At 37.7% G+C, this 12,942-nt stretch overlaps 1 protein-coding gene across 1 annotated transcript in view; it reads right to left on the reverse strand.

Moving 5' to 3' along the window:
• The window catches only part of tafa5l (TAFA chemokine like family member 5, like), a 46,566-nt gene that overhangs the window by 11,881 nt on the left and 21,743 nt on the right, over positions 1–12,942 (reverse strand). Inside the window, exon 3 of the mRNA XM_042005048.1 lies at positions 9,196–9,323. Within this exon, the coding sequence (XP_041860982.1) occupies positions 9,196–9,323 (128 nt within the window). The remainder of the gene's footprint in view (positions 1–9,195; positions 9,324–12,942) is intronic.

Below are 12,942 nucleotides of genomic sequence, written 5' to 3' on the forward strand. Positions count from 1 at the left end.
CTTTCTGCCCTGACTGATGCTGGAACAAAGAGCACATAGCTGGAGGAAGGCCACCACAGCAGAAAAGAGGAAAATGCTAAAAAAGAAAAAAAAAAAAAAGAAAAAAAAGTGACGCAAGCATCTCTGACCTGCTCGGTCACACAGTGTGTGTGTGTGTGTATGTCTGAGTATAAGCAGTAAATTCTGCAACTCTACTTCGTGCCCAAATACAACAGTTTGTTTCCCTTTAGGCCTGATACTAGCTTGCACTAGCATTTGCTGTGTAGGTGTTGGAAGTCTTTTTTTTTTTTTTAAGCTACTGTTGAGTATTGTCTGTGGGATGACATGCATATGAAAATACTGTCTGATTGTGATCAAATCAAGGTTTCTAGCACTTGGAGTTTATAATTACAGCCCCCTCTAGAACATGAAATATAACATTTTGTAAAATAGTCTGCTTTTATTCAGTAGAAAAAAGCCCTTTCGATGTTCATCGTTTCAATTTGAGCTCATCACTCTGCAAAGGCAAAGCTTAGCAAAGGCTGATATTAGGGCACAGTAGTGCTCTCAACAGAGCTCTCACCAATCAGAAAGCAAGTAATGCAATCTCACAACCTTACGCTTGCGTAAAAAGAGCTAAATTATCTTAATATTCTAAATTCGGCCGAAATGTCATGTCCATTTTCCATTTGATGACCATGTCCATTCTTTGTACAATCAAACACATTCAGTGTGAACTGCAAGGTTCCACAAAGCTCGTGTAATCTTACAGTACAATTTTATCCACATACCCACATAAAGTGTATGACGCCAATCTCATAACACCCCTCCCCAGTCTTCCTGGATTGCACTACCCACCTTAGAGAATATCAAATGTGAATTTCAGCGGCTCACTAGTGAAGACAAATCCCCAGCCTCCTGGGGTGTGTATGTGTGTGAGTGGGGGGGTCCAGAGAATGATTCATATTAATGGCTATCTGGCAATGGAGAGCAGGCTGCATAAGCAAACTCCATTAGCAGGTTAGACATATGTGTGTGACCTGGCAGCGCCGCTGTGAGCTGCACACACACGAGAGGGCGAGTGGCGAGGAAGAGGCTGAGTGCACTGAAAGAGCTGCAGGTGCAGGGGACGTGTTTAATATGTGCGTGTAATGCAGTTACATCACTGGATATCAATATATCAAGTTTTAATAAACAGTTTTATTAATATTAACAAGAACTGATGAGCATATGTTTGCATTGAATTAGTGTCTTAGAAGATTTATTTTCTTTTTGTTGTTTTTAGTTCATCACTGCTATCCAGTCCACCTGTGTACTTACATGCAGTTAAATATAGAAGTCCTTTGACTTCTGACATTGAGGCTCATTTTGTGTCTTTCCTAATTTCTTCTTCTGGAATATCGTTTCTAAATTAGTTTTGCCCACCTAAACTCATTGTGTCCACTACAACGGACACCTATTTAAAGGCTGTCTTCGAGTATATGCATGGATGTGAATGGTATGTTTGCAAATTAACTACTTCAATGGACGTCAGTGACTCATCCCATACACTGCCACTCAGTGAAGAATTAATAAAGATAGTATAAAATATAATATACATACAATGTATTTAACAAGTTTCCTCAGTGATAAACATGACAAGATAATGATACTGCTATATTTTTATTTTAAAAATACATTTTACATAAATATGACAACTGTAAAAGGACCCCAAAAGATTCATAATAAAATCTTTTAAAAGAACCGAGTAAAGATATTTTGCTAATTCGAACTTGCATGTACTGAGACAATTTTTTTCAGTAATGTCAAAATGGTGCTTAAAATGAAAGATAAAGGGAGTCCCATTAAGTATCAGGATAATGTGGGGACTTAACCAAATTATACCATAATCTATTTCTTGATTATTGTCTTTTTCTGGGAAAAAAGCTTGACATAAATCATCAGTGTTATTTACTTTATTTAGTGAAATAGAACTCTTAAGCTGTTTACTCTTTGACTCAGTTCAGCCTACGGTCAGCACCAAATCTTAGGAAAACACAACTCAAATAGTTTACTGTACATAAAAACCTAATGGAACAGAAATATCTTCAAACTGACTAGATTTAGTAATTATTTAAGCAAATAAAATTAGTAAAGGAAAGGAAGTATAAGATAAATTCATGTAATGCGATAATAGATTTAGACATTATCAAGCAATATAAATATTCAGTGTATAACTGCTATATTTTCTCTACACTACGCCACCATCAGGTACATTTGTCACCCTCTTATATCTGCTTACTCCACCTCCAGTAAACTTGTCCAACACAGCATGAATAATAAGCACAGTGCTATGGATGGACTCCGCAGAGACAAGGAGTGGTTAACGCAGCTTTATTAAACAGTGAGTGAACATACAAAACATCTTACGACTGGGAGGTGGTTGAGCTGAAAGAATCCTAGAAACAGAGCTGGGAAGGGAAAGGTGCAAAATCCATGCGTGGAGCAACGACAAGGTCCAACCAGGAGTGAGTGTAGAGCTGGTGTATGTATGGCAGGTTGAGTGGATTGGGAACAGGTGTGGATGATCAGCAATCTGGAGTGTGATTGCTGTGGTGCATAGGAAGGACAGAGTGAACGTGGCGGGGTGTAACACACAGCGATCATCATCTCTCAGAAAACCACACTTACACTGAACACCATGTAAAATGATCAGAACACAGATTTCCTTTCAATTAAAACTCCTCCTCTGCACTCTCAGAAACATGCAGACAGATGTGGACAAACAAAACTCTTTCCTGTCTGTATTTCTATCCCTTCCTCCATGATCCAGTCGGATCAATAATCTTCATAGATTTCTCATTTTTATTTATTCTCCAGAATGTGCATCATACTTTTGGACACCTCTATGCCTCTACAAGGAAATCTTCATCATCCCTTGGTCTTTAACATCATTTGTTATTCACTTTGACAGCAAAACTGCTCAGCAGCAGCTCATTAAGTATATCCAGTGAGACACCTAGGATGCATTTTTGTTAATGTTTGTACAAACTTAAATGTGTCGTCAGAGTCCATTAAACACAGCTGCCCAAAGCAGCTGAGTGATAGGGGTGAAAGAGTGAGGGAGATAAAGAGACATCAAGTGAGAGAGATAAACTAGAATAAAAAAAAGCAGCTGACCCGGTTGTGGGTTGACCTCTGGCATCTTGTGTCCAACAGTGAGGACAGATGTCTCTCCTGCTTCATCTATCTCATCATCTCTTGCTGACATCAACAAGTTGTATTTTCCTTTGTATGCAGCGTCTTTGTATATTACATCCCTCTGCTCCTGTCTTTAGTCATCATACCTGAGACAGAGTCAAGCCATGGTTGATATTGAGGCCAGTTATCTTATGAAATGTACACTCTTTGATTATTTCAAATCTGAAATTTGTCTTTATTCCAGTGTCTGTGGGGGATAAACTGCATACTTGCAATATTTGAGGAAGTGTTTGTAATTTCTCATGGTCAGAAATGCTAAATGCTGCCAATTTACCCAGTAATGTCACTGAAAAACATAAAGCTTTACCATAAATGAACAAAAACCAGACTAAATGATGAGTGCATTAAACCATAAATTGTGCTGTATAAGAATTCAACTCGAATGTACTATTTATAAATTCAAAAGTAACTTAGACTTGTTTTCCCACTTTTTGCCTTTTCATCACAAAGCCTTGGGACAGCATCATCCTTAAAGCTTCAAGGACAGAGCCCTGATGATTGTTTTGTTTTCAATTAAATTTGGAAGCATTTACTTTAATATATAAAAAGGGTTGCTCGTTTCAGTGAACCAAAAAATATTATCACTTGACTCTGCAGGTCATCTCAACTCTATGACTTTATAACACCTTTAAATCAACAGCGTACAGTTGTATGAGCTACTTGACCAGCATCAGTCTAAAGACAAAGATATAAAACTAGTGAATAACGTAAAGCCTTCAGCTCAAGAAACAGATATTCTGCACAGCAGCTGAAAGCAAAATAACAGGATAAAATAAGTATATTAATTTAATTTCATCAGTATAGTAAAAAGAATAATGTATAAGTTATTTTTATTGCAGAAACAGCAAGAAACTACTAGAGCCAGTTTCAAGAAGAGCAGCTATCTGGTTCAACCTTTTTACAGGTGACGGATTCGATTGGTTAGGGTGAGGAGGCAGTGAATAGAAAAAAAAGAGTATAAGTAGCTATTTGCACACAAATGTATCAGCCAGTATAAAATTAGGATAGGTTGATGTTTTTATATTTTGCTGCCCAAAATGCCTGTAAGAATTTATCTAATTTCACCTTTTTGCAACCAGCTCCTGGGACTTTATTGCCAAAAATGATTCATCATAAAAAAAAAAACCAACACTTTCTTAATTTAAAATGTCTAACTTTATATTTTGGAGAACTTTGGCAGCTTAGGCTAGCATACATATTGCATCCTGTCTCTTCTTTGAGCCCTATCCGGCCAGTAAAAGTCAGTCCGGTGTTAACTCTTGTCTCATCTCTTGCTCTGTCACTTTCTCTCTTTACTTTCCTCACCTTCTGCAATAATGTCCCTTTTTGTTTCTTTGATGAATCAACTACGATGCATGTGCAAAACATTTAGTGTGTTGATTTGCTTATTGTGTGGCATGATACTATAAAGTAAAACACAGCTTTCATGTGATGCCCAGACCAGGAAAAAAAAAGGTTATGAAGTATAGTTTTTAAGTCTCAGGATGCTGGTGGACAATGATGGCTCCAGGAATGTGCATGTTAAATGTCAGTGGGCCATAAAAATGAGTCAAAACTACAGAGTTTTAAGGTCAGAAATGTATGTAGTGTTGCTTTCAGTAGGAAATTATTTTGGAAGAAAAAAGTCTATTAGTATAACAAATTCTCTTTACAAGGACATTTTTCTTTACAAGGTTAGATTGCTGTTAGTTTATTCCAACACTTGAGAGAAAAAAAGTAAGACAAAATGTTATTTACGCAATAGTGACAAAGATTTTTTTAAAGCATTTTAACTCTTTCCAGATATAAGCAAACAATGGTTCACAAGGGAAACCTGAAATACAAAACATTTTACATGTCTAAAAAGCCAAACTTAACTATTAAACACAAAGATGTACAATACTTTTTAATGCAACAAGGTCTACTCAGTGACTTTAGTTGAATTACTGAAGGGATATAATTTGATGTTCATGACAAAGAATATCAAAAATAACTGGTCAAAAATCACCTGGTGTAAGAAGAAGCCTTCTTCATTAACTGCTCTGTCTCAGCTGAGCATAAAGCTGCACAATGTGTAATTTCCAACTGGCATAGTGAGAATCACACGGGGACAGTGAGTCCTGTAGCCATGGTGACTGCCGCTCGCTAGGCAGGCTGCAGTGCCTGGAGAGAAATGATTGTTTTTTCCTAAGATTTTTTTAAACTTTTGGCTTTCATTTCCTTGTTTTCAACTGTTACAAAAATGGGAACATATTAACTCAGAAGCAGACACAAGTTGCAGTGACTTTGTACTTCTTGCATTTTCCCACCACTGAATGAGATGAAAGTTAAGGCTCGGTACAGCATCATTGGGAGCTTTGAGGCATTGGATGCATTTCGGGCTGTTATGGAGCCCACAGAGGACCAGATGACACCATATTGGAAGTTTTAAAAATGTAACATGTTTATTCATTTACATCTCTAACAAAGTCAGCAAGAGGTCGTCTGTTGTTCTTATCTTTCCAGCGCTACGTTGGTATTTTAAGGCTTTCATATTTTTGTTTTCTTGCTTAGAGAAGAAAAGTGCTAAAATCTATCTATACAATGGTTAAAGTTTTTAAACACGTCATAATAGATGTTTTCCATCGGCCGTTCATCTTTACATCCATTTTATGGGATCATCATTAACTTCCAGTGATTCCATGAAATACACAAACATTACATGAGGTGAAAACCAAAACAAGTTATAAAACAATGAATGGCTGCATCCAGACTAGTTTCCTGCTGGCTTTTGGATTCCCAAATACCAATAAATCACATTTTAGATGGAACATCCATCACTTACGTAATATGTGTTGAGTTATTTTTCAACAAACTGACTCCTAAGTCTTTTAAATGCTGACCTGCCAATTCTGATTTTGACATAACATTGACTAAAATATTTATATTTACCCCAAACTGTGGCAACTTGCAGGATCTTTTATCAATATCTGTTAAAATGCTCCACGGTATCAAATAGAAGAATTTACGCATATAAAATCCAGTTAAAAGGTAATTATCCCCCTAATGTCTGTTGTAAAAGTGTGTGTAAGTGTGTATTTGTGTGGCAAGTATTTGTGTTGGGTACTTTGTCTCAGATGATGTATCATACAGCGCTATTGTTGGGGTTATTTGTCACAAAAAATGTAGAGCAGAGATGTACCTTCTAAAGCTTATTTTCTGCTTATGTTAATGCAGACCTTATGGCACAGCATGCATGTGACCTTCACCAATGTGAGCATTTAACTTAGGCCTCTGCAACATGCACATTAATAATGGGGGAGTTTATGCTCTGGTGCTTTAAACAATGGCAACAAACAACTGGAACAGTCAACTTTTATTACAGATCATTATTATTAAAATAACAGCAACATGGAAACACGGAAGATGTTAGAGTTGATAGTATGTACAACAACTGAATCCAGTCTTTAAATGGACTGGCAGGGCTCTTTAAAATTAGAAATGGCTGCAGGCAGATTGTTGTTAGCATTATGAGAAAATCATTCATGGCTTGTTTCATTTTACATTTGTGTTCTGAATATTTAAGCAAAGTAGCACAGCATGAAAATACTCCAAGTGAATCTGATGCTGAAGCAGAAATTTGGCTGAGCTGTGCACAACAAAGTGAGAGGTCTATTTTTACCCTAAATTGGTGGCTAAACCTAACAAGCTAAAAACAGCTGAAACAAAATAGGGATGCTCTGATACTACATTTTTACAAAGTGAGTACAAGTACTTACATTTGAGTAATTGCTGATACAGAGTACTGATATGAGTACTAATAAATACTGTTACAGTTCACTGCTAAGCAGTGTGGACCAGATGCAACGACTGAGTGGTTAATTGTGTGATATATCATATGAGTCATCCTGCAGCATCCTCTCAATGTAAGGCTGGAAAACTGTCAGAATCTTCATAAAAAAGGAGGATAAAGTGGTTTTTCCAACACTGTGACAAAGCACCTACATGCCAAAAAATAAGGTTTTTTTCGCCAAGATAATGTTAAATTCAGATTTTTAATATGGTATAAATAAAAATGTTGGGTAGAGGAGAAAAAGTTTAAATAAAAAAAGTTTTTAGTAGGCCTTAATCAGGTGCAGATAGAACTTCATACAAAGAATATGGAGGTTTCCCTTTCTTCTCTGTACCCCACAGCAAAATGTAGACAAATTGTGATTTAACCTATCTTTAATAAATCATAATAATTATACATTTCATAACTGAGTGTGGCATTCTAGTTTATGGCCCAGTTGTATGGTAGATAGATACAAATGTGTCTATATTCAAGGCAACTGTATGATAAAGAGGCCAACTTTCACTGATCTTTTGGCATTTTCACTGAGTTTATATTGTCTACATAAAACAGCTTTTAATTTTTTTTTATTTTTGGGGCAAATGACTAATTAAGGTGTTGAGTTAATTGTGTGTATTTCTGTTTGTTGTTTATCCCTTTATAAAGCAATAATGTAATAAATATATATAAACAACCAAAAGAGAACAAGAGAAACCTGTCATTGTGCAGAAGTGATGTGAGCTTCCAGCTCTCTGCTTTGCTTGTCATGCACTGAGCCTCCCATGCATCACCACCAAGATGAAAATGGGATTTTTTTTTCTGTAGTTTATCTGTGAATTTACATTTATGTTTCTGCATTTTCTAGCTTTACTAGATAATGGGCACTCAAAACTAAAATTCCTCAACAGTTTCTTCCCCAATTTGTCAAAGCCATCAGTCAAAGACATGAACCTCGCTTCACCTCATCTTTTTAAGGTGTGCGTTAAAACTGCAGAGAAAGTGAGGGAGGAAAATCTCTCACCGGGAAAAGTTTAAATGGCCCATCTGGGATTGCATATGAGAGTGACGCCCGTTTCAAACGTTGTCATATGTTGTCATCCTCTTACTTCCATGCATGTTTTGCATAGATAGATACTTTCTGCATCATGTGACGGATGGCTAAGCTCCCTGAAAACGGACCAAATAGCTTGTGCAACTGAAGACGGACGAAACCGTCCATCTCCGTCTTCTGCATTGAGCATAAATGGGCCTTTACCTTCTCCTGTTGCTCATTGTCTGAGAAAGTGGAGCCAATGTGGGGAGTGAAACGTAAATTCGTTTTTGAAGCTGAGATAGATCAAAATCCTGGACAATTCTGAAATTCCAGCTGGACGCATTTTTTAGCTCTTAAAAATAGGATTTGTCTAGGAAAAAGAGGACGTTTGGTCACCCTAGCACAGGTATGTCATTTTTCACACTCATTATCAACACGTTTCTGACATATTTCACTTGCAGTTTCTTGCTCTTGCTGCCTGAGTTGGCATCAGATTCAAATTGTGCATGGTGATCTGATGCACTGACCAGCGGTTGCAGGGAATTAAACCAGTGACAATTTAATTCTTTAAAGCCTGACCCAAGAATAAAATGGGGAAAAAAGTATTAATTGGTTCAAAATCTGAAATTTATGTTTGGCCCTTTTACAAAATGTAAAAAATTTATTTACAAAAATAATTTTTGTATATTTACCGTTCATTTCCATGTGATATGACAAAATTATTGTAGTTCATTATTGTATTATTAGATTATCAGATAGTGAACAAAAGGTTTTTTAAAACAGGTTTTTACCATAAAATGATGCAAAAGGTCTCAGAAACTGTGTGTATCAAATATGATAAATACAGCATTATAGGGTTAACTTGGTATAGATTTTTCCTTTGACTTCCTGTGAATCTCATATGTCCAACAACACTATGAGATTGTTAGAGATTGTGACCTAAGCTTTTAATAAATAGTGCAATTAATTAAAACACACAACATCCTAAAACCTAGGTATTGACCTGCTGTTTGACTGAAACATGTTCCTTTATCTCAGGGCTGAAGGCTAACATGACACATAACGCAGCTCGCAGCGGTAACTCATGCTGATAATGAAGGTGTGATGCTGTAAGTGCATATGGCGTGTATTAATGTCACGTCGTGTAAATTACCGTGATGGTCTTGATGCGACCGCTGCCCTTGGTGCAGGTCCAGCCGGATCTGTTAAACAACAGGCTGCAGACCTCCCCTTCCAGGCAGGGAGCCATCTCACACCACTGACGGCTTCGCACGATTCGCGCTGTGAGGGTGAAAGACAAGAGAGCAAAGAGGCAAATAAGACAGATTGACAGAGAAAAACTTCCAAATGTCAACTTTTTCTAGAACAAACCAAAGTGTCCTTTCTGAGCTCGGTAGACAGAAAAGCATCCACATGCTGATGTGCCTCTAATGAAGTTCTTGTTGAACTATTATGTCTGAATTGCCTGTGGTAGTAACCTTTACAGACCAGATGGCAGTCCATAAATTACCCTGTTGCTAATGTTAAATATGTTTGCAGCTGCACAGAAAGATGACTTTATCCTACTGACTTTATGCCACAATAATTAACCCTGAAACTGTTTTCTAGGCAAATAAAAAAATTATTTTATGACACAAAACTGAAGCTAGGACACAGTTTCCACTTTATTATGAACATCTGAGTAACTATGGCTTTATTTACAGTTTCAGAAAAGATGAAAATAAAATATAAAAAGAGAAATAAAAAAAAGAAAAGATGATCATTCATTTTAAGGTCAGAGTAAGTATATATATATATATATATATATATATATATATTAATACATAGCCTACATAAATATTTTTTAATAACTGAGCATAAATAAGAAATTTACAGGATCTACCTACGCATTTAGCTTGTTTGGTTTTTTCGATTCTGATCATTTTGTCGGGTACTCTTTCACAATACTCAGTCTGAGTCTAGCTGTTGAAATCTAACCTAAGTCAATCTAACTATATGTTTAAATATGTAAATATCGTTGCATACTTTGAGCTAATTTCTCCTTATTGACACGTAGCTATCCTCAGATGGGCCACCTCTTTCTAAATCTGCTTATTTATTCTCCAAACATGTAGTTTAAAGTCCACAGTAACACTGACTAAAATTAAAGTTATTCATGCAGCTTTGCTTCCAGCACCTATAAATGTACATTTGCTTCATGACAACATGTACATACGGTCATTCAGACAGAATCGCCTCTTAGTGTTTGCTTCAAGCTAGCAACTGTTTCTTTTGTTCATTACGTCATCTTTTCACAACAGTCCAGCATTGTTGTTGGAATAAATGTATTTCCTCATTTCATGCAGTGGTGATGCTGCATTCGACAGCTGCAGGGTAAAACTGAAATAAATTTCCGGTGCTATTCTAAAACACAGATTAGAGGTAGAAGATTGCACAACGGTGAGGCAGTGTAAATCCTTTCTCCAGTCTTCTTAAAGTTATTCGTCGGTATTAGATGACAGGCTGCCAGAGAGTGAGCTGGTGATGTTCTCATTCTCCCACTGCAGTCTGACTGCATGACAGTGAATTAGCATTTGCCTGTAGTCAACGCTGATAAGCAGTGATTGTTCTTTACACAGCGTGCTAAAGCAACACCAAAAGGTTATTGGCTCTCTCCAGACCGGACCAGGGCCATTGCCCTTGCCTGCCCACAATCCCCCGGGGCAGCACATTGTGGAGCGCGGTAACATGCTCGGCAAATTGAAAGGGAGGAACTACAATTCGTTGAATGTCCACAGGAGAGCTGAGAGAGGAACAGAAAGGAGAAAGAGTAAAGAGGTTTGGAAAGAGAGGCATTGTGACGTTTTTCTTTGAGGTATTCCTGGTCTAGGACATGTTAACCATCTGAAATTGGTCTTTTGGAATGTCAGGCCCCGACTACTGCTTTGTAATAAGGATTTGTCATATTGTGGTATTTATCAAGTATCAGCACCCTTATGTATGTTACCAATCATACACAGATAACCACTGCTCTATAAGCGTAAAGGCTTTCACCTTCAGTTTAAGAGATCAAATTAAGAAATATTGTCAACACACCAGAGGAACCTATGCTTTCTTTACTCTGCTCTCACAGTGTATCCATGCAGAGATGCAGAGGTGGAACAAAACAATCCAGAAACATGCCAACTTAATGAGCAGGACAAGCTAAAGAAAATATTAAAGCCTCATAACTTGATTCTGAGACTGAATGGTCATTATGGCTTCACCCTGAGTGGAGAAGCAGAGAAATCTGAAATGACCTTCCTCCTGACACAGCAACATGCCGTGGTGAATTTTCATTTTCACAGCCATCCGTCAGGTGCAACAAAGCGTAGATTTATCAGTCAGTTGCAGATGTAGTTTTGAGTACATTAGAAGGCCAGCAAAACTCAATTTCCAGGGTACAGAATAAGAGCTGAGCTGGCAAAGCTGTGGGAGTGCTGACTAACCGTGGAGTGCATCAGCCCAGCCAGGCAAGAGAGGTGTAGGCTAGCTAAAATAAATGCTTTTTTCAGGTCCTGCCACCCAGGCATTCAGTGGCTTGCCCTTCTTACGTTTTTAATGCCATCTATGAAAGTGTGAGCTGATCTACAATGACTTGATGAATCTCCTGCTGCTCAAGATGTGGAGAGGTCATGCAGCCTTGGTGGAAAATGAGAAAGCTGCGGTGATAACTTTACCAGCAACAGCGTTATGAATAACACACACAGCATCAAAATGGGACTGTTGCAGCGTGACTTCAGCCTGTCTCTGTGCATCAAACTCATCTCTCAAATATGCTGGCACACTTGATACAGGACAACCACCCACTAACATGATCAGTATCCAGGGGAGACTTTATATTTCTGTGTTGAAGCTTGTCAACATTAATCTGTCTGCTACAACATTTCTCCTTAAAGATTCTCTTACATGTAGCTATATAATAATCCAGGTTTGTTGCATCACTAAACCAGAGCAAATGACTTAAAAATACTTTGGTATTACGAAGTTATTATACTAAGAATCAGCTTTGTGTCAGTTGTCAATAATTTTCAGTGTCCTGAGAACTGTTTCCCTGTTTCTGATGGTGGCAGTGTGCAGCAGCAGCGGTGGTAAAACAGCTGGCTGTGGTGGTTAGAAGAGAGATAGAGAGTCTGTCTGGCTGACACCTGGGTGGCCCATCCTGTTGCCGTTGCTGTCAGAGTCCCATCCAGGCACCGTGGATGTTGAGCCAAGCTTGTTAACTGCCAAGGTCCCTGCTGCGGTACGGCTCTGGACCTCCAACTAGATCACACGTAAGACCATCTGTACCCCTGTGCATTAGTGCCAAGCCCTGCCCAGCACAACACAGCACTGCCAGAAGAGACTCAGAGCACAAAGCATGGCAGGGGCACAACAGTACCTTCTAAACCACATACGCTTTTAATCTGATTCAATTCTGCCACTGCAGAAAAACATAAAATAACCAACGCCAAAGGGAAATAAAATGAAATATATTTAGATATGGCACAAAATATTCATTACACTGCAACATAAGGCAAAGAATAAATCACAATAATTTTGTGCTTCTTAGTAATTCGTTTAGGCTTTTTTGTCCCCCCTTAAATAAGCACTCAACTAGATAAGCTAACTAGCTTAGCATGACACCAGAAACACTCATTAACAGGTTTCTACAAACTCTCTGGTTAATGTTAATTAAGCTTCAGTCGTGGATTATTTCATCTCTGAGTGCATCTTAATAGCATGTCATTTCAGGAATTGTCATCTATATTTATTTTAAGTTTTTAATGTGTCATTTTACATTAAAATGAGACACTAGGCAATTACGGTAAGGGCTAAACATACAGGGTAATCTGTCATTCTGTCACTGTGTATAAAAAAAATTAAACTATAAAAAAAATAG

The sequence above is a fragment of the Melanotaenia boesemani genome, chromosome 13 (genome assembly GCF_017639745.1).
Source record: "Melanotaenia boesemani isolate fMelBoe1 chromosome 13, fMelBoe1.pri, whole genome shotgun sequence".
NCBI lineage: Eukaryota > Metazoa > Chordata > Actinopteri > Atheriniformes > Melanotaeniidae > Melanotaenia > Melanotaenia boesemani.